This window comes from Megalopta genalis, chromosome 18, assembly GCF_051020955.1.
Source record: "Megalopta genalis isolate 19385.01 chromosome 18, iyMegGena1_principal, whole genome shotgun sequence".
Classification (NCBI taxonomy): Eukaryota; Metazoa; Arthropoda; class Insecta; order Hymenoptera; family Halictidae; genus Megalopta; species Megalopta genalis.
The window spans coordinates 951,322-974,463 of NC_135030.1; the positions used below are offsets into that span (position 1 = coordinate 951,322).

A 23,142-nucleotide genomic window follows, 5' to 3' on the forward strand; every position below is an offset into this window, starting at 1 on the left:
TTGTAACAAAAAAACAAGTTCTCGTAACGGATGCATAAACCGTGAACCGATTGCGACTAGAATTTCAATAAAATCAATCGTATCTACAATTAGCGTGGCTTTAAATAGAACTCGTTAATCATCGTTGCGGCAACATGAAAAAGTAAAAGTGATCGAAACGATCTCTCCGTGAGCAATTATCGTTGGGAAATTGGTGTGCCAAGAATGTGTCTTCGGCAATCCCTTCGACTTAGCTCGCCGATCAGGAAGGAAAAAGCACAAATAAAGGAGGTCCAAAGTAAAAGGGTAGAAACAAGTAAAAGCAACCAAGGCCGAACTGCAGTGGTCGTCCCAAGTCTTCGTAGGATCGAAATGTATACAATCGTAGAGTAGGTATACAGTGTATCATGGTTTAAGTTTCTCAAGTGATACAGGACGAGCATCTTGCAAAACAATGTGAACGTTTAAATGCAAGTTCAGTTCTTAGCTTAGTAACTTCGGAAAAATAATTAATTGTTCGCGCGTCGCGTGTCACTGAACTGCATAACTGTTACGAATACGAGAATATAGTTATATATAGTTATATATAGTATAATAATATTATAATATTATATTATAATATAATATAATATTATTATTATTATTATTATATTATTAATATTATATAATATAGTATAATAATATTATATATAGAAAATATAGTTATAATAATAATATAATAAATATAGTTATATATATATTTATTATATTATTATTATAACTATATGTTCTATATATAATATTATTATACTATATAATATATAATACTACTATATAACTATATAATATAATATTATATTATTATTATTGTTATTATATTAGTAATATTATATAATATAGTATAATAATATTATATATAGAAAATATAGTTATATATATATTTATTATATTATTATTATAATTATATGTTCTATATATAATATTATTATACTATATAATATATAATACTACTATATAACTATATAATATAATATTATAATATTATATATTATTATTTTATATATAGTTTTATATTTCGGTGTGGGAAGAACTTTAAGGATAAATTGTTCCTTTCGAATGGAACTATATATATATATATATATATATATAGTTCCATTCGAAAGGAACAATTTATCCTTAAAGTTCTTCTCACACCGAAATAATACGAAACAGAGCTTTCGTAAAAAGCAAATTTTTCGCGTTTTCACAGCGAGATATTTCGACGAGTCGCGTTAAAATGGACAATTTACATCTCTTCTATAACGCAACGACAATTCGTCGATCGCCCAACTTCCGTTTAAACGGACATTTCGCAAGACGTTCGACGGTATCAAGTGAAAAGAGAGAGCGTGGATACACTGTACATGCATGGTATGGTGTTGGGTGTCAATGAATCGAGTCGCTGACGCTGAATATTATTTGAGTAGTATATGTTTTTTAATGATGTGACTCCACAATATGTCAATATGCACAGGTAAATATTTTTCCTTGTTATTATAATAGATGTGTTACAGTGTGTATTGTGATACGATAATAAATTTAATAGTAACCATTATAATTAAGAACTTAAAATAACTCTAAAGGGTAAACTACATCACTATCGTCTAGCGACTATTTAGCGATAATAATAGCCTACCATGTCTTTTACTAGCGGCGCTCAGTGAGTGTGTTCTCCGTTTATTCTCCGTTTGAATTATTCACCTTTCTCAAATCTTGTGTGATCTCCTTTCTCTCACTTCCATTCTCTCTCTATCTCTCTCTCTCGCTCTCTCTCTCTCTCCCCCTCTTTCTGTCTCTTTCACGCTGTCTCTTTCTCACTCTCACCTGTTCATCGTGTCCCTTCTAACACCGTGTGCAAATGAATGATCCTCTCCTGTGTATACGGGGGTGTTCATTTCGTGCCCATCATTTGTTTATTATCTGTTCGCCCATTTGTTTGTTTGTTTTTGCCCGTCGTTTTACCGTGTTCCATGCAACCTCTATCGCTTTCCACAAACATACCAACGGATTCACACACACTCTCATTCGCTTCACGTCCTCTGTCCACTACTTCTGTGTCCACGCATGCCGCCCTCTCGTGTTCCCGGGCACCGTGCAGGGGGTGGTTCGTCGACTACGATGAAAGCTGAATCTCGAAGAGAGATCGCTCGACCAACCCCCTCCTCCGGCGAGAAGCTGTCCGAGCGATCCGAGCGCGGATAATCTTCTTCGCGCGAAACGAAACGACGATAGAAAACATACCGACGAACTTTCTTCTTTTTCATTGATATTTTTGACGGTTATTGTTGTTGTTGTTGTTGTTATTGTTATATCAGGGTGTCGATGACAGGAACCAGGGGCAGGAGAAAGGAACGGGGAAGGAGGATGGACTTCTATATGGCTGCGACCGAGACTGGTTCGTTCGCGTTTCGTGAACAGAGAGCTCGAAGCGGTGGGAGGGGGGCGGGGGTGCATTGATTTCTTGGCGTTTTCGCTTCTTTTAGACACACATACAAAGCGTCCCATAATAGTTCTAAAAGGGGGTCAGAGTGTCGTGGTTCGATCGAGCCGTGTTGTTCAATGTTGCACATTCAGAATGAGCGAGCATGACATTCACCTCTCTCTCTCTCTCTCTCTCTGTCGTAGATTTTTATACACAAATATGCATACAATAAAGTCGTGTGTATAAATATGGATGTGGCGGTGGATCGTGGGTGGTTGTGCTGTTGTGTTCAGTGTGAGACGGTCTACGTATATATTATATATATATTAATTATTTACTTCCTCGCGCCCTTTTTTTCTTTTCTTTCGGTCTACTCTTGTTTTCGTTTACCTTCTGCTTTTCTCTCTGAATTGTCGCCGCATCCCGTTCGGGCGCGGTTCTAGGGGCGAGCCGAAAGTCGCGAGCAGAAGATCGCGAGCTCGCGGCGTTTCGCTCCGACGTCGAAGTGTTCTCGCACCACTTTCGAGCTCTTCAGCCGCGCTCGCGTTGCACAGAATTGAAAGATTCACGCGACGAAGATCGGCCGATCGATCGACCCCGTTTCGCTCGTATCTATGTACATCACGATCGATTTCGCGATACGATATAGCTTAGGTATTGTTCACCTAAGCGCACATCGTCTGGTTGTTTCTCGGTGATTTCGTGACTTTCGCGGCGGGACGCGCTTTAAGGGCGGCGCGCGAAGTGCTACCCCCGGAAGGGTGATTCGCGCGACGAGGGTTTCGAGGCGTTTCATTGTTTATAACAACGAGCCTGTGTCACCCTCGGCGCGTGCTGCTGGCTCCTGCGTCCCTTACGATCTCGTTTGCGTTGAATTCTTAGCTTTGATTTTGTCGATTCTTTGGAAACTTTTATCACTTCTGGTCTCTCGGATTTCTCGATTCGAAACGATCGCGTCGAGAGCTCGATTACAATGCGTGTCTCGATTTGCAGAAGTCGGCCACGGCATTGCGTTTACCTTTCTAATTCTATTCAGGTGCGAAAACAAAGAGGGACGCGGTTCATGGTTTACAATTAGGCTTGCGGCTTGCGAAAAAGCGAGTTTACGAATTACACGCGTTTTCTCTTTCTCTCTCTCTCTCTCTCTCTCTCTGGTTCAGTCTGCACACACGCGCACACGCACACGTACTTTCTCCCCCTCTCTTTCTCTCCCCCTCTCTCTCTCTCTCTCGCGCTCTCGCTCACGGTTTCTCACCCCGTCGAATGTCGAGGGGGTGAGACGATCATCGGTGCGCACACGATTGGACAACCGAATAATGGTGTTCGACAAAAGGGTAACAATTCCAGAACTATTGTGGATTTCAATACTTATATTTCATAATGAGTTTTTTTGCTATTATTTTCATATATATATATTTTCTTTTAATATAGAATCTGTAGATATACATTCTTCTTGGCAAATTCGAAAAAACTGATTCCAAAATAGGAACAGATCATTGTGCGAACTATGTATACAGGGTGCAAGTATTTTTTGTTCTTTCTTTCTTTCTCTTTTTCTTCGTCTTCGTCTTCTTTTCGTCTGTTTCGTTTCGTTCTAAACAAATCCTTCTCCTGTTTTCTTTTCTTTAAGTTATTATACTTTTTTTTGCTTTATTATTTTTGGTTTTTCGTTCGCTTTTTCTTTTCAAATGAATGTTGTTTGTAGCTGTTCTGTTATTGTTGTTTACTGTTCTGTTTCATTGTGCTTGTTGTCAGATCGTGAGAAACACACGTGTGTACTCGTAGACTGCTCCGGATTATGTGTACAGTTTCTTTTTTTATGGTAGATAATATATATATATTATATATATGTACTCGCTTCTCCTCTCGTCCGTTGTGTATGTGTGTGTGTGTGTGTGTGCGTGCGGTGAGTGTGATGTATCATCTGACGACGTCGTTCGTTTTCGTTTCGTAAATGTTCGTTTGTATTATCATTATTTTTATTTTTTTTTTTTATTTTGGTTCAATCAGTATCTTTCATCATATTTTCCCATTATTATTATTTTAATTTTCTCATCTGAACGGTGGTACATTTGATAGGGTGCACAGGGCTGCTAGGCACAGATAATTGACTCGCAAATAACTCTTCAAACAACATTAGAGCGTACGACATACAGTATTAATATACACATTACATCATTAATTATTATTATTATTATTAATCTTTTTTTTCTGTCTGTTTTGTTTTCGTTTCGTTAAGAGTAAATCATTGGGTTTCGAAGTGTATGTCTTCTGTTTTTCTGCATGGCTCGGTGTGAACGCGCGCGTGTGCGTGTGTGTGTGTGTATGTACGTGATTCCTCCAGTTTTAGCCACCGGACGCTGCCGGATGTGTCGTCTTCGTCTACGATAGATCTCATCTCTACACGTGTGACATTCGATGTCCGGTGATGCGATGATGTTCACGAATGAATGAAGCCGGCGCGACACCACAGGCTAATCATGGACGGCCAATGCTCGCGTCGATTCCGGAAGCGACCGGTCAAGTTCCAGAATTTTCAAGAGAAACAGAAAATCGCAGAAAACGACACTTTGTTCCCCGGCGGACGCGTCTCTTTCGTCTCATTTTCGGTTCTTTTCGACGCAGTGGCGAATCGACGTTTGGACCCGATTTTGTTATCGATACAGGCGGACAGGTGTGCAGGATCTATGAAATCCGCGATCAACAAGTTCGTCCCGGCGAGCGAAACTCGTCCTCGAAACTCTCGAACAACCGACCAGCGCGAATACATCGCCGGCCTGTTTATTATTATAGAAACGAACTCTTCTCAAAAGAGTTCGAAACCTTCGAATCCACATTTCGAAATGAAAATCACCTATTTACAAGACTCGATCGAGCCCGTTCCGCGAGAGAATCTCAAGCTCGCAACGTCTCGGAATTCGATCGCCGGAACTACCCCGATCGATCGACGCTACTTAAATCGTCATCGCGTATATATCAGAGAACCGGATAAACGAATCAATCCGCCCGGTGAGTTAGGCATAAAATCGATCAGGAACAGACTTAAAAAATAACTCGAGCAGCCACCGCGCGTTCTTCGTATATGTATATATATATCGATTCTGCGAGAATCATTGACGATCGTGTGGTATCTCTACCGGTGCCAGGGTAAGAGACCGATCTCGGGATCTTGTTAGCATTGCCGATCCATCTTGGACTATCTTGACGCGACGGCTGGTATATGTTGGTACATGTTGGTATGTTATTTGGTCGTGTTCGCTCCTCGCCGGATGTTGTATGTTTTGCATCTATGTAAATATGTGTGTGTGTGTGTGTGTCGTGTCGTGTCGAGATGCGGTGGTGTATTTTATCGGTGTTGCGTTGCTGATGCGTGTACAATCAATGTATAATAATGTATACAGTCAACAAATCTTATTACATCTAGTTTGTCTTTTGACGCAGCGATGGGAAGACAGAGCATAGAGACCCTTCTTGGCTCAGATGTACAATAACGAGGTGGTGGGGGGATTTTTGGGAGCCGACGGGGAAAGGGGTGGGGGGCGAATGAGGGAGGAACGATGAGAGGGATTAAGAGAGTCGTTTAATTCCGTTTGCAGAGGGATCGAGACGCGGGTTATATAATTATATAATTATAATTATATTATTATATTATATATTATAGATAATTATAATTATAATTATATTATTATATTATATATTATATATAATTATGTAATTATAATTATATTATTATATTATATATTATAGATAATTATAATTATAATTATATTATTATATTATATATTATATATAATTATATAATTATATTATATATTATAGATAATTATATCATTATAATTATATTATTATATTATATATTATAGATAATTATATAATTATAATTATATTATTATATTATATATTATATATAATTATATAATTATAATTATATTATTATATTTTATATATTATGTATAATTATATAATTATAACTATATTATTATATTATATATATTATATATAATTATAATTATATAATTATATAATATAACAGGAGGAGGATTAGGGTATCAATTTTTCCTTAGGACACGAATAGGACACGCCGAAAGGCGGGCAAAAAAGTGAACGTTCCTTTCTTCTCTTACAAGGACTAAAAATAATTGGTAAACGGTAAAAGGGGGGGGGGAGGTACATTATACAGGACTAACGCTTAGAAACATTGATATGACGCATGGTGGTGCCTTGGGATACGTAAGATCTGATATGTGGGGCAGGTATATGTTACGTGGTAATACTTAGAGGGGAAGGAGCGATCGCTAAAAAGGTTACTGCGCTTCGGTTCATTTTGCTCGGCTTGTTTGGTTTTTCCTCGAAACTTAGTTCAACGTTTACCAACCAACACCGATGCTTCGCGCTTGAACGTTTTTCTTTTTTTTTTTTATCAACGAACGACATTAGGCAGCGATGTTCTCTTCTCGTGTATTAAAAACGTTTCTCATTTGGGGAGTGGGGGTGGGGGGTGGGGGAAAGCACGAAGGATCGCTCGGTTTTGTCGCATCGCGTGTTTCGACGTCGCGACGTCGAAGTGCGTTTGGCATCGTCGCGATTAATTCCATAAAAATATAGTTGCTGCGAGAGCGACGATCGGAAAAGCGCCAGCTTTTTGCGATGAAATTTTTCGGTACAATCGGTATATCGGGGACATGCGTGTTTGAATACTTGCGTCGATTTTCGCTGCTCGAAAAAGGATTCGAACGAGAAACAGTTTTCTTCGGATTTCGGTTCCGATTCTCGATCGGAACACACACACACACGATTCGAGGCGCGGACCCGCGGTGATCTCGTCGAGTCGCAAGCGTACCTAACCTCTCTGACACCCGATATAACACAGGCAAAACAAACCGAAGCGCATCGGCAGTAACACCTTTTCCGCAATACTATTAATCAATAACAATATTAACGATATGTAGCTACTCTCCGATTCTACCTAATTACCTAACTACAAACATTAAACCTAACGCTTTAAACGCAATATCGTTATCCGTAACATACTTAACGGCCTCGACTTTTACAAAATCGGGACTATAAATAATAATAATAATAATAATAATAATAATATTCTCATAGCAACTAATAATAATAATAATCATAATAATAATAATAATAGTAATAATAATAGTAATAATAATAATCATAATCATAATAATAATCATCGTAATAATAATAACAATAACAATAGTAATAATAATCACCATCATAATCATCATCATCATCATTATCATCATTATCATCGTCATCATCATTATCATCATTATCATAATCATCATCATTGTCGTCGTCATCATCTTCATCTTCATCGTCATCATCATCATCATTATAATCATCATTATAATCATCATCGTCATCACCATCACCATCATCATCATCATAATCATCGTCGTCGTCGTCGTCATCATCGTCATCATAATCATCACCATCATCATCATCATCATCATCACCATCATCATCATCATCATCATCATCATCATCATCATCATCATCATCGTCATCATTATCATCATAATTGTTATTATCATCATCATCATCATCATCATCATCATCATCATCATCATCATCATCATCATCATCATCGTAATCGTCGTCGTCGTCGTTATCGTCACTGTCTCAGTCCCCGTCCTCGTAATTCGTCGTCGTAATCGCAATAATACTAATAATCATAATTACACAATCAATCATTGATATAATCGAAAATTCTCGTGTGACTGCAAATATATACATATATAGATGGGATATGTATTTCATGGTTTAAAATTTTAAACAAACGCCTCTCTCGCTACACGCTCCAGCTTTCTCATCATATCTTTCCCTTTTTCATTTTTCTTCTCTCCGTTTTCATATAATTAATCATCATCGACACACAGATGGCTTCCCTTTTTTACTTTACAACCTCGAGCTTCATTTTTTTTCTGCTTGTATGTTCTTCGGTGATATAATGCTTAACTATCAAATGTGTTTACACTGTGCTAGACACTACCTCTGGAATACTGTACTCGTTACAGACTCTCTTTCTCTATATGCTACAATTACAATTTGATTTTTTTGTACATAGAAGAATCTCTCTGTCGCTATCGGAGGACGAGCGCGCGTCGCTGATCCGTCGTTTACCGGTCGCCGTCGTGTGTAATTCACGTCCGCTGTCTTCTCTGTTTGTACATTTATTCCCGGCTCGCGAGAGAGAGAGACTGTTTCCCCTTTCTTTCTGTCGCGTTATCGGGCTCCTCTATGAAACAATGCCGACGTTTAAAAGTCACGGGAACAGCGAATCTTGCTCGCAAGTTCGCGCGCGCGCGCGCGCCGAACAAAGAACAAGCTATGTATATATATACACAGCGGGACCGAAAAGAAAGATGCAAGCGTACCGCGACCCTAATCGACCCCTAATCGACCGGAATACAACGCGCGACGCCCTGCCGAGCCTCCGACACAACACGAAGGACCGTCATCTTCCGATGGCACAGCGCGTGGGAATTTCACTCGGACGCGTCTTTAGATTTAACCTTTCCGCCGTCGGACGTTCTCTATAGCCGCTCTACAACATCATCTTCCGAAACGACAAAAATTACCGTCCTTTTGGAATTTCTGTTTTCTCCGCGCGAGAGGAGACGGAGCAAAAGCGCGGAGCGAAAGTAAATTCGCCGTTCGAGTGCGCCGATTTCCACGCATCGCCTTGGGGGACATTCTAATTTTTCATCTTATCTACGAACGTTATTAACACGTTCCGTGCCGAGCTTTTTCTACTCGAATCTTCACGCTTCGATATTTCACTAAAACTTGATGTATTACGCGCAATTATTAATTCTCGTACACATAACAACGCAACAAAAACTTATCAACGCCCATTCTTGCGGTGGAAATTGATTCTTCGGTTCTAAATTTCTGGTAAACAATTTGTTCAGTTCACTAAGTAAACATGCAAGCGTGTACCATCGATGGTACACGTGGCACGGAACGTGTTAACAAACGTTTAGGCCAGAAATCATGCAATCGCGCCGTAATTTTGCGCGAGCTCGCAAGTACGTAATCGAAGCCGATGAATAATCGTTTAAAGAGATTCGGTATTTCCGCGAGAACAGAGGACAATCCGGGCTCTGATCGAGTAATTAATCGATTCGGTGACTCAAGCGAGGCGGAAGTCGGCGCGAAATCGATACAGAACGCGCAACATTTCGCTCGTCGTTCTCGCGATCTTCGCGGAGCGAGCTTCGAAAGCGATAACGCGTGGATATTCGCAACGAAAGTGTGAGAAATGGAAACTCCAGCTCCGTCGAATCTCGAACAGCTGATTCGCTTCGCTCCCAGTTCGGTCTCCCCGCGAGCGGCTCGCTAACATAGAATCAGCTACACAATTTCGCTTTCGCAGATCGAACGAAAATTCGTCGCTGAACGTCGCATCCGAAATTCCATGATCCGCGCGTGTAATATCGGTATCGGGGATAGCGACAGTGGAAAGATGTAAATGTAAAGGGGTGTAAATGAGGCTGTTGTCGCGACGAAAGTGTGAAGGGGGGGGGGGCGAGGGGTCGAAACGGAAAAAATGTTCGGGGGACGCGAGATTTGTCCGGTCTCGGGGATATACAAGAGTCCGGGGGAACGTGTTTCTCGAAGATGTGTGGTTCGTTGTAATGTGTGTAACTACATACAATGTGTGTAACTCTTGTTTGTTTGCTCGAGCACAGTCGAAACTGGTGTACAGGTAAAGCGTCAGAAAATAAGCGATAGTCTGGCATGCGTGCTTGAGACCACTCGTCGAACGCATGTGTTATGCGCCCCTTTCATAATTTCTAGCTCTCCTCTCTCTCTCTTCGCACATTCACACTTGGTATACATCGCTGGCATACATCGTCACACATCGAAGCGGGGGGTGATTTCTCCACCAGGAGAGAGAGCATCGGCTCAGAAAATTGATCTAACGAAACCAAGATGTCCAGAATGTACGTAATTCCTCGGAAATGAAGGTGCATCGGTTCCGTTCGATTGAACCTCTCTGCATCTCTGACGTTCGTGCCGATCATCTATATATATATATATATATCTCTTTTGTGCCTTTCAGCATTTCTGTTCGTCGTCGTTTCTCGACGATCTCTAACGCGGCTCGTTTTATTCTTGTTTTGTTTGCCACCGAACGATTATTGTACACATTTTACATACACTGAGGAATGACCAGGTGGTTTATTTATCCGCGAAGCTCGTATTTAAAAAATTCACTATCGCGTGCGTAACTTTCTAAGAGAGACATATGAAAGTTGAAAAATCGATGTCTAATTCGCCGCGGTTGAAAAATTAGAAAACGAGCGCCTCTCTACGGTCGTATAATTGCAGATTCGTGTTTTCTTCTTCTTTCTTTGCTTTCTTCGAAGAAGAATTACAGTTACATTTTTTGCTGAAGCTACGCGCGTCGTCTCCTTCGGTCGGCGAGAATGGAAAAGAGGAAAAGGAAAATTTGTAAAACGCGCGAAAAACACGAAGAAAATTGTACGCCGAACGTCATCGCGCTCGAACGAGAATCCCTCTGCCGCGCGCGCGCGCGCGCGCGCGAGCGAGCGTTCTTCTTTGTTTCTCGTTTCTGAGGCGGCACACCCCTCGGATTTGAAACGGCATAATCAGCGGATCACATGTAATATTATTATCTACAAAAAACCGTTATGATATGATTACAAGGTCCTAACTGCTTAAACGTTTAACCCTACTAATCTTTTTTCAGATTTTTTTTGCTTTGCCTTACACGTTAGGTCCTGCTCACTAGAATGAGAATAAAATGATATTCCCCCAGGGTTCATCAGATAAAACGTGATGCATTATTATACAGATATATGTGATCGCACAACAGTATGACCCATCGATATAACCTAATGAAAACGATGGTAAAATAATGATACGTCGTTAATAGTACATTACACACACATATATACACATATATATATATATATATATATATATATATATATATATATATATATGTGTGTATATATATGTATAATTGATGTAAAAATAATGGTTATTTATATTTAAATAATCTTATCGGTATTAAAATAATACGAGAATGTGATGTAAAAGAAAATTTGTCCAGTCCTTCGGTAAAGTCAACGAAACGAGCAGATGAGCGACGAGTGAAACCTAAGAGGACCGCGCCGGACAGAATCGAAATCACGAACGAATGTCTCGATCGGGGAACGGAACGAATGATATGAAAAAACGATGAACGATCATCGAGCACATCGCATTCAGAGAGCACATCTATCTTTCTTCCCCATTCGGATAACCCATCTCTTCGTCCTTAAGTCGCGTTAACTCTTTTAAAACGCTTTTATGCTTTCTTTAAAATTTACTTTGTTCCTTAATTCCTTAGCTTAGTACCATTGTTTCATCTTGCGCCGATTCTACTATCACCTGTGTTTCACGATCTCGATAAAAAACCACGATTCGAATAGACACAACACGTCAGCAACAACATACAACGTGCAGAATTATCGCCACCGTTACACGTAGATCATTCTTTGTTCCCCCCCACCCCACCCCCCCTCGTAGTACGTAGGCTCAAAAATCATATTTTTACGTATTTTACTCTCTCCGGCTTTTTATTGGATCTCCCGTTTACTCTCACTCTTTCTTGCCCCGGCGGTCGACAAAAAGGATTCTCGATTTTATTGAACGAGTCCTTTCCTTAATATGATATACAACTTATCGCCTATTTAGTTGTATTGTAACAAATATTGCCTCGAATATATAAACATTGTTTTTACTCTCTTTCTTTCTTGCAATGGTATCATTCGTTCGCCTATTTAAGAGGTACATCTTACACATGTTTGCTCGGGGGTCTTCCTATCTCTCGCTCTCTCTCTTTTCTTTCTCTCATTCTCTCTCTCTCTTTCTTTCTTTTTTCCTGTCATTCTCTCTCTCTTTCTTTCTTCCTCTCATTCTCTCTCTCTCTCTCTCTCTCTCTCTCTCTCTCTCTCTTTTTCTACCAATCATCAAATGGACAAATTGGTGGTGAATTATACGTAACTCTCACGCATCTTAGAAGAGGGATTTTTCTCTTATATTTGGTTTTCTCTCGAAGAGGATAAATCGGGATTGGATGACGTAGCTCTTTTTTGTCTTATTATCTTACGTTACGTATGGCCGAGTCACGAATCGCTCTATGTTTAATTAAGTTTCATTTGGTTCGCTTCGAAAAAACATAAAACGCGTACACACTTGCTCTCTCGCTTATCGTTATTATTATTATTTTTTGTTTTTTACGTTACTTCATTATTATTCGGTAATCATTATCGTTATTATATATGTATTTGTTGTATCTTTTTTTTTTCTTCTTTTGGCGCTTTTAAATCGGAGAGATCTAAAACCGTTTTCATTATAAAAAACGTCCCCGCGGCCCGACAAAATATTGCCGAGGGACCCGCTAATATATCGTGTATACGTGTAAGCGAGTCTCCATGTATGCATATAATCTGTCCAAGTGCATGCTCGTGTCTGTGTCTGTGTCTCTCTGGTCTCTGTGTCCTCTGTGTGCCCGTGTCTCTCTCTCTCTCTCTCGCTCTGTGTGTGTGTGTGTGTGTAACGTGCACGCGTGCGAATGTGCACGCGCGCGCGCCCGTGAATGCGTGTGTATATATACGTGTGCACAGCATGTACGGTACAGATTGTGTCGTCGAACTTCATCATTGTTTCATATATAAAATTCAATTCATGGACCACGATCTGATCAATGGTGTACGAGTATCTTGAGGCTCAACTGTATATATATATTCCATATATATATTCTATATATATATATATATTCCATATATATGTTCTATATATATATATATATATTTCATATATATATTCTATATATATATTCCATATATATATTCCATATATATATTCTATATATATGTTCTATATATATATATTCCATATATATATTCTATATATATGTTCTATATATATATATTCCATATATATATTCCATATATATGTTCTATATATATATATTCCATATATATATTCCATATATATGTTCTGTATATATATATATATATATATATATATATATATATATTTCATATATATATTCTATATATATATTCCATATATATGTTCTATATATATATATTCCATATATATATTCCATATATATGTTCTATATATATGTTCCATATATATATTCTATATATATTGTCCGATCATATTTACGTGTTTGCTTTTAATTCGACGTTTCTGCCGGTTAAGTGAAATCCTTGTCGCATGTGATCGTCCTTTAATGCAAGCACGTGTCGTCGCAACCTGAACACTACAGCGCTGATGAGGGGGATTAGGAGAGAGGGTTTTTAAAAGCCTTATTAGTTTCTCGTTTTTCCGATAATCTTGCATGTTTCTTTCTCTCCCTCTCTCTGTTTCTTTCATCGCTGTATAAACGAGAGGGTACAAAACAAACGAGACCCTTTGTGTCTGCTCGCTTTGTCTCGAGAGGAGCAGCTTCCTTGCTTATAAAGAAGCGGGAGGAGAGAGACAGAGAGATCGCGAGATTTTGTCAGCGTCACCCTCGATCTCCCTCCCTCTCTGTCTCTCACTCTTTTTCTCTCGAGTCTGAAAGCCGGTATAGTTTGCAAATTAAAATCATAGGGGGAGTGGGGGCGGGTTAAAAACTAAATAGATCCGTGTTGTAAAGCATGCGTACATGTATACACGTGTATGCGCAGTATATATATACATCGAGTATATATAAAATAATGCAGCCGGTATAGGGCCGAAAAATCTCGAATTTTCTCGGGAGCAAAAGACTTTGCCGAGTCGTTGGATCATGATGTGGGAACAGCAGTGATTAGCGATTATTAAAGGGGGACGATGATGGGGGCGGGGGTTTTAGTCGTTGCCGAGTAAAATTTGTCTCTCGGAGCACACAATTGATCAAGATCCTCTGAACACTCTCTTTGTTCTCGCTCTTTCTCACTTGTTCTGTCTCACTCTATTTCATTCACACTCTCTCTTTCTTTCTCTCTCTCCCTTTCTCTCATTTTTTCCCTCTATTAAAACTGTATCCAGCATGGTCAGGAAGGAACCTACGATTCATTTGGATCCCATAAATGTGAAATGGTCAACGAGGAACGTTGCTTCTGAACAAGCATCTGAGACCGTGGTGTTATGTCGCAAGGTGTTTCATGTTTTTACACGCGGCAAATGTGTTCGTGTGCAAGAGGATGGCGTGTACGTGCATGCGTCATATTGTACGCGTATGAACCAGGCGGCGGGCGCGCGTGTCGCGGGGTGTCGCGACGGAAACGAATCCAGAATAATCGAATGAAACGAACGGACATGCCCGCGATATCGTGTGGAACTGTGAAAAACGTCTCGTACGCTTGGGCCCGTCAGCCGGACAAGCCGATCCGCGAGAAACCATCGGCTCTAACCGCGGACATTCGCCAGCCTCTGGCGTAGAGGAAGCGAAAAGGCCGCCCGAAACGGATTTTCTACGGGGGTTTCTCTCGAATCCGCGGTGTTCCGCTGTTACCCCCCCGGCCCTTGATATGTAATCTGTGCCCCGATGACGGCAGATTCCCATTAAGACGCCCGTTTATCTCGGCTATTATTTACAAGACAATCCTTCCACGCGATCGATCCTCGCGATTCCACCGAAGGAGAGAGAAGCTTCCGCGAAGAACGACGACGTTGGCCAGTGTGCGTCCTCTTCTTGTTCTCCCTATTCTCTCCGGTTCACCGATATCGTTACTCGGCTCTCTCCCCCTCTCTCATTCCTTTTCCTCGCGCGAGCTCTCGATTCTTTTTTGTCGCTTTGCCATTTCCAGTGCTCCGTTCCTGAACTGTCTTTCTCCGTTCGCTCGGTACCACGGTACGCATCTCGGCGAAAAAGGATCTCGCTTCGAAACATAATACTGACTATACTATTAAAACTTACGCAGAAACGAATTCGGGAGACACCGTCTCGCGGAATCTAGAGACGGTTCTAATCTATCATCTACCCTTAGAGACCAGGGATGTCCGCGCGCGGAGCGAAGAAGCGCACGCCGTTATTACCCGGACACCTCGCCGAAACAACGAAGAACAAGAACAAAGGCAAGAGAACAGAAGATAGAGGAAAGAAAAATGAAAACAAGAGAAAAAGAAAAGGTAGACAAGTTAGACACGCACACGGAGCAGTGTAATAATGTAATCAGAAACATTGCTGCCTCTCGGTTAGTTTCTTTCGCCTGACTTCCACTCGGCCAGCGGACGACGATCCTCGATGACCATCGAGCAGCCTAACCCGTGTGATGCGTCTCTTTGTGTGTGTACATATATATATATATATATATATATATTTATATATACATATATGTATGTATATATACACCACCCTGTCGACGATTAGGAATATAATCGTGATCCTTGCCGATGCACCGATCGATCTCTCACGGCGAGTATTCGAGAGCACCGCGCCAAGACGATTCTCGTTGGTCCTCGACTCTTGAGAAGTAAAAGAAAACGACGGAGCCGACTCTCTCCGTGTGGTCGGTCCGAGCCATCTCGGTCCGACCGATTCTACGACCGTTTCTCATCCAGCGACCAGCGTCCGATTGCTTGACGGATGGTTTGCGAAACGGGGAGCAGTGGATGATAAAAGTGTAGGCGACGACGGCCGTGTAGCAACGCCGTCGTTCACCGGATAGGCCCGTTTCTCCTCCCCGTTTCAATAGGGCCAGAACGTAGGCAGCGGTGGCGGTGGTGGCGGCGGCACGGTCGGGTACAGTGTCGGGGTGGCGATCAGGACGCAGGCGGGCGGCAAAGGCGGCGGCACGGGCGGCGGCAAAACCGGGGATAGTGTGATCGCTGCGGCTGGGTGCAGGGCCGTGCCCGTCGGGGCACACAACGGGTGCAGGGCGAGAGAGGGACGCTGGCGCTGACGCTGACGCTGCTGGCCCTGGACCTCGCCGTTCTATTCCGAGTCCTGCTGCATTTTGACGTGGCCATTACCGGCGGAATTGCTCGCTGTGCTGCCGCTGCTTGGCGGGAAACTGGTGGGTATGGTACGCGACGACGAGAAACACAGCTTCATGATGTACGGGAACTTGCCGTCTGAAACAAGTGCAACGGAAGACCGCCGTGTCAGCAAACTTGTATGCAACACGCTGTTTAGTTTGGTTTACCGAAAGTGGACGGTTATAGCCGTCCGTTGTCGCGTTTTCTGATACACGGTTCGGATTTCATGCGATCGTATTTGAAAGAGTAGCAATGCTGTTTGAGAGCCGACGATTTCAGAATACGATTTGAACGTTCTACGATATCGTTTTCTTCGTTAGAAGTCGATATTTCACTTTTAAGTATAGTGAATTAATTGCTGAAGTCATTATAAACACGAGAATGTCACCTTTTCGATAAAGGAAATAGTGTAAATTCTTCACGATTGTTCTAACTATATTTATATGTTTTTATATTATTAGCGATTGTCAATGACTATAGTCCTAACTATTGTCCTAACTATATTTATATGTTTTTATATTATTATCGATTGTCAACAGGTTCGAATAATAGTATCTCCACTTCCCAAATTGTCTATTTTTGTTTAATAAGCTGTGGAATAATTTGAGAGAATTCTCCCCTATTGTCCTAACTATATTTATATATTTTTATATTATTATCGATTGTCAACGACTATAGGAACGAGCCGTGAGACTTGAATAATAGTATCTCCACTTCTCAAATTGTCTATTTTTGTTTAATAAGCTGTGGAATAATTGGAGAGAATTCTCCCCTATTGTCTTAACTATATTTATATATTATTATATTATTATCGATTGTCAATAACTATAAAAACGAGCCGCGAGGCTCGAATAATAGTATTTCCACTTCCCAAATTGTCTATTTCTGTTTAAAAAAACTGTGGAATAATTGGAGAGAATTCTCCCCTATTGTTCTAACTATATTTATATATTATTATATTATTATCGATTGTCAATGACTATAGAAACGAGCCGCGAGGCTCGAATAATAGTATTTCCACTTCCCAAATTGTCTATTTTTGTTTAAAAAGCTGTGGAATAATTGGAGAGAATTCTCCCCTATTGTTCTAACTATATTTATATATTATTATATTATTATCGATTGTCAATGACTATAGAAACGAGCCGCGAGGCTCGAATAATAGTATTTCCACTTCCCAAATTGTCTATTTTTGTTTAAAAAAACTGTGGAATAATTGGAGAGAATTCTCCCCTATTGTCCTAACTATATCTATATATTGTGTCAGTGTCACTTTTAGCTGGAAGAAGGAATGATAATATGTGTCCGTCCGCGAGAAAAGAGCATGGAGAAACTTGCGGCCACCTGACAGCCCATCTATCTGCTATACGCGGGCTATTTCCAAGTGCGGATCTCTCCGCACCCTACTGTCGAAATCTGTGCCATCTTCGCGCGGACGCTCTATACTTTGGACTTTCATCGATGTTGGACTTCGGCGATGGATGTTCGCGAACATCGTCTGTTCGGACCATTACTTCCACTATCATCCTAACTCGCAGATGATGTAGAAGCGAGCAAGTACGTTTTCTAATATTACTGCTACTATTACTACTACTATTACAATTGTTACTACTACTACAATCATTATTACTATTCTACTACTACTACAATCATTATTACTATTCTACTACTACTACAATCATTATTACTATTCTACTACTACTACAATCATTATTACTATTCTACTACTACTATAATCATTATTACTATTCTACTACTACTACAATCATTATTACTATTCTACTACTACTACTACAATCATTATTACTATTCTACTACTACTACAATTATTATTACTATTCTACTACTACTACTACTACTACAGGAAGAAGCTGCTTCAAATGATCCGAGGAACCCGCCGTTTCCGGATTGCGAGTCATTTTTGGGACACCCTGTAGAGCAATTAGTGCATGCTCAAGATGACTATAGTCATCAGCTTTGAGTAATCTAACATGTATTTATATGTGGTCATGAATTAATTTGAAATAGTTCGGATCAGATAATATGTAATCCGTACAAAAACAGATTGAAATTAGAAAATGGAGTCGTAGCTTCGACGAAAAAGGTTAAAAGAGAAATACTAATGTACAGCCTATCTTGCAATCTGACTGTACAGTGTAAAGCTTGTATAAATGTAAAATTGTATTTCTCTTAAATAGCAAATAGAATAGTATATCAGTATAGTTAGTATAGTACATGGAATATAACCAGGGATGGTGAAAAATAGATTTTTGAAGTAGTAAAGGGACTATGAATGTTTTGATCTTCTCATAAAATATAGAATTTGACAAATAAATATTTTTAAATAGTAGCTACATATTGATATTACGTAGTTAATATATATGTGAAACGTTACTTCCATATGTAACTACTATTTTTTTAATTTTAAATATATTTTCACCCAATCCTGTTAGAGACTAGTAGCAGAATAAAATATACGTCATGACCACTATGCAAAAACAGATTGAAATAAAAAAAAATTGTTCAATTTAACTTAAAAAATATAGTAGAATAAATAAATAGTTATAAATATATATAATAGAATATATATATATAATAGAATAGAATAAATAAATAGTTACTTCCATATGTAACTACTATTTTTGTATTTTAAATATATTTTCACCCAATCCTGTTAGAGACTAGTAGTAGCAGAATAAAATATACATCATGACCACTATGCAAAAACAAATTGAAATAAAAAAAGAACTGTTCAATTTAACTTAAAAAATATAGTAGAACAAGATATACTTCATACAGTAGAAAGAACAAAAACAAAGAACTATAAAGAATGAAAGCAATAAATTTGTATAATATTTCATTTCGTTTGTTTTAGGAAGTATAATTTCAAGAGAACAAACGTAACTACCGAATTGTCGGATGGTCGACCTGTGTGCCGTCAAACCGACGAGTTTGACTAACGATGAATTAGAGAAAAATCGGGAAACCAGTTAGCTTAGTTAATTGGTTGAAGATAAATTTGTCTCGACTTATCAAATTTGCAAACCAAGTTTTTGAAGCTCTAGTTTTCAAGCCGACTTCTGAAACTAAAAAACTATTATGTACAAGTACTTACTGCTGTTTTCCAGTGCTGTGTGATTGCATTCCATAATGGCGGCGACCGCGACTCCGACGCTGCTGAACTCTATAAGGCCAGACGACGATCGTTCCGACTTGAGGGGGAACAGTTTCACCGTCGTTGGTGCCTCGATGCCGCGTTCGACGAACACACGGTGTACTGTCTCCTCGGTTAAATCCGGAGGTGTGTTGAAAAAGTGGACTATCTTCGAGGGTGGTTGTATTCTATTCTTATTAGCCATTGCTGGGTTTAGGAACCTGCAATTCACAAACGACGAATACGCGTCAAACAAACGTGTTCGTAACTATATCATATCTCTACGTAAATGTTTTAAGCAACTTTTGTAAAATATTTTTACGAATTATGGAGAATTTTGCGCGCGTTTCAAAGTTCATTACCTCTTTAACACGTTCCCTGCCAGACCGTTTTTTGAAGACTTTCCGTTCAAGCCGCGTGGGGCGTATGCGCCCCACGCTTTACATTTGTATTATTTTGTTTCTGGCGTATGCTTTACAATAATTAAAATAGTGCAAAAATCATAATTATCAAGGAAAGGTTGTATAGTTTAACATGCATAACACAGCAAACCAATAAATTTATTTTTCTAGGAATTACTTTAACAAATACCTGGGCTGATCATTATTATGCCAAGCGAGTTGCATCCTCACATATAATTTTTTTTATCATGCCTATATTAGTTTAAAATATAACATTTTAGTTAAATTCAAGTTTGTATGCGATTACAAAGGGATGTTACGATGAACTTTGTTAAAACATGGCAATCATAAGTGTGGTTTATCCACACAACTATCGCAGAATGTTACAACTTTTACAGTACTATAGAACTATAAATCAATCCCAGCTTCAGTGAAGCAGTAAGTATTGTGTCAACGACACGCGAATAAATGACTGATCGGAATAAGAGAAATGCAGTTAAAACAAGTTACAGTAAAGAAAAATTGCCCATCACGCCGCGTGGGGCGTATACGCCCCACGATTAAATGAGGGCATCAGCAATAGTATTAAGATGTCCATAATTGACTGCATAATGAATTTTTAAAAAATTCTTCATTTTACAATGATAATACCAAATGGCTTGAACGGAAAGTTCAGCGTGGGGCGTATACGCCCCACGCGGCAGGGAACGTGTTAACAAATAAAACCGACATTAGTGAACGAATGCACGAATAATGCTCGTTGGGCTGTGAGTTTCCGAGCGATCTGTGAATCCTTATGCAATATAAACATTGCTACTTTTACATTTGTATTAATTACAAGATGCAGGAATTACATAGTCGTCGATATCTTTTCTTAGTGATTTTAACGAGTCGACGGCAACGCGGTAATATTTTCAAATTGCTTAAAAGTTCTCGCGATTTTTGTATTCTTGATCGAATCGTTTCTCGCATAAGTGCATAAAGTCCGCGGTCTAGTTATGCCAGGGAATAAAATCTGTAATCGGGTAAGAGACAGATTTGTTAGCGAGTCGAAATGGAGGCGCGACAACCGTCAAAATAATTGAAAAAGGGTCGAGGAGAGGAAAAGGGTCGTGAAAAGAGGAAAGTTGCTTTTTACCGTTTTAAGAAAGTAGTAAAATAAGTTAAGACGCTATGCACGTGTTTTTTTTTAATGTGGATGGAGCAGATTTTGTTCTCGGAGGGAGCAGACAGAAGAACTTGCGAGCCTTGTGGCGATAAATACGGGCCATTAGAACATATAGTAGGAGAATGTAGGGAAACAGTAAGACGGATTAGGATTGATGATATCGTGGATAGGAGAAAGGATGAGAAGATAATGAGGTGGCTAAGAGAGTTTGAAAATAAGAGGAAGGAGAGAAGATTGAGTATGAGAGGAAGGTAGATACGAAACGAATGGAAGGTGCAATTTAATAATAAGGGCAAGAAACTGCTCTATATGGACGGTTCAGGAGCCAATCAGTTTAAGTCTACTTTTCTTTGAAAATAAGTCACGCAGTGTAAACATTAAAATAGTAGGATTAAAATAGTAGGAAGATTAAAAGAACTGAAAAATGTCAATATATTATATTTGAATATTTACGATTGAAGAATGAACACAAACTTGTTATTTCATTTCTATTTCTTGCAACTGACGTAGACAATATTTATTTTGCATACAGATTCGCAGTCTTTTTATAATTATGTAGGTGATTCTAAATCAAGGCTAAGAAGGCGCGAGACAGAAAAGATAACGATATTACATTTATTCTTCGACATGAGAAGTTCAAATTTTCGAGAAATGTTCGTCGATCCTCGAAACACGCGTGAAACTTCGAAAGAGGATATTGAAGACGAGCACAGCGCGAGTCCAGTGCGGTATCCTCGAAAGTGTACGAATCGAGACATGATTTTAATCGGAATAGACCGCTTCCGACGCACGCTTCGAAGCCTCTATGGGTCTGGTAATTAATTCCTCGCAATCAGGAGGCGAGCTGGCCCGAACAGAAACATTCAAAAACCCGGACGCAATTAAGTTTTCATCGAGTAAATATTGTCAGCCCGCGTACAGGGTGGAACTCGAACCCTCCGGAAGGAAGAACATCATTTAATTGCTGCGCATCGGAATTCCGTTCTATACAGAAGTTTCGCCGATAGAAAACGCGCGAGTCTCTCATTAACGTCCATTCAAGTCCGGTAAACGCGTCTACGGTGGCTGATTAGAATTGCATCGAGTACACCGCGACGGATCGACGAGAAAATCTTCGGGGAAACACTTGTTCTTATGGCGAGAATATCTATGTCTGATGTCGCGATATATTAACCCTTTGCACTCCGCTGTCTCCTCTCGTGGGACATTAAAGTTTATCAGTGATTACGGGGAATTGGGTTATTTCAGCGCAACTTTTCGAGACACGCATGTTTCCCCGAAGTTTTCTCTTGAAATGGCACAAGAGATCAAATCGAAATATAGCGAAATTACTAAGATATATACAAGAAATGTCAGCGGGTTTTGACGAGAACGCGAGAGGCGTGCTCGCGACGGTCCGAGCACTTCAAAGACGCCACTTGAAAAGAGCGATAAGGCAAGTTTTTAGAAGAAAGATCGGTATGCGAACATAGCACGCACTGTATAGTGAGATTTATAACCATAAAATCTGGAGGAAAAGATTTTCAAAGCTGAACTCAGTCTGGTTCGAAGCGTCGAGCGGTATAGATAGATCTGACGAGTGAGAAAATCGGAAAAGCGATTCTTCTCTTGGTAAATAAATTGTTTGGTAAAAGTTTTTTTTGGTAAATATCATCTTGTGAGTTAGTAATAACGATTAGAAATTTTCAACCTATGTATTTATTCATATTTTTTATTAGAACAATGGCAAAACGTTCAAACACGAATGAGTCTCGTGACACAAGTAGTAGCGAAGATGAGCTCCAGATAGACGTTTATACAGATATGTTAGAAAGACTAACTGTAAAAGGTTTTCTTCTACAGTTAGTCTATCGTTTTGATAGCAGTGATAGCGATATCGTCCAAGCAACAAGGCGACGAGAGAAAGAGTTCGCATAGATAGCGATTACAACAAAACAAAATTATAAAACGAACAATAACAAAATTATAAAAAATAAAATATTGATTTGTTTGCAAATTTCTCGAT

The 23,142-nt window shown here is 39.6% G+C and overlaps 1 protein-coding gene across 2 annotated transcripts in view; it reads right to left on the bottom strand.

The window, feature by feature from the left end:
* Nucleotides 1-14,098: 14,098 nt before the first annotated feature.
* Nucleotides 14,099-23,142, bottom strand: part of sm (heterogeneous nuclear ribonucleoprotein L) — a 409,478-nt gene continuing 400,434 nt past the window's right edge. For both annotated transcript variants that reach the window (XM_033484191.2, XM_033484192.2), the window contains 2 exons: nucleotides 19,530-19,789; nucleotides 14,099-16,510 (listed from right to left, as the gene is read on the bottom strand). In XM_033484191.2, the coding sequence (XP_033340082.1) occupies nucleotides 16,371-16,510; nucleotides 19,530-19,789 (400 nt within the window). In that variant the 3' untranslated portion in view covers nucleotides 14,099-16,370. The remainder of the gene's footprint in view (nucleotides 16,511-19,529; nucleotides 19,790-23,142) is intronic.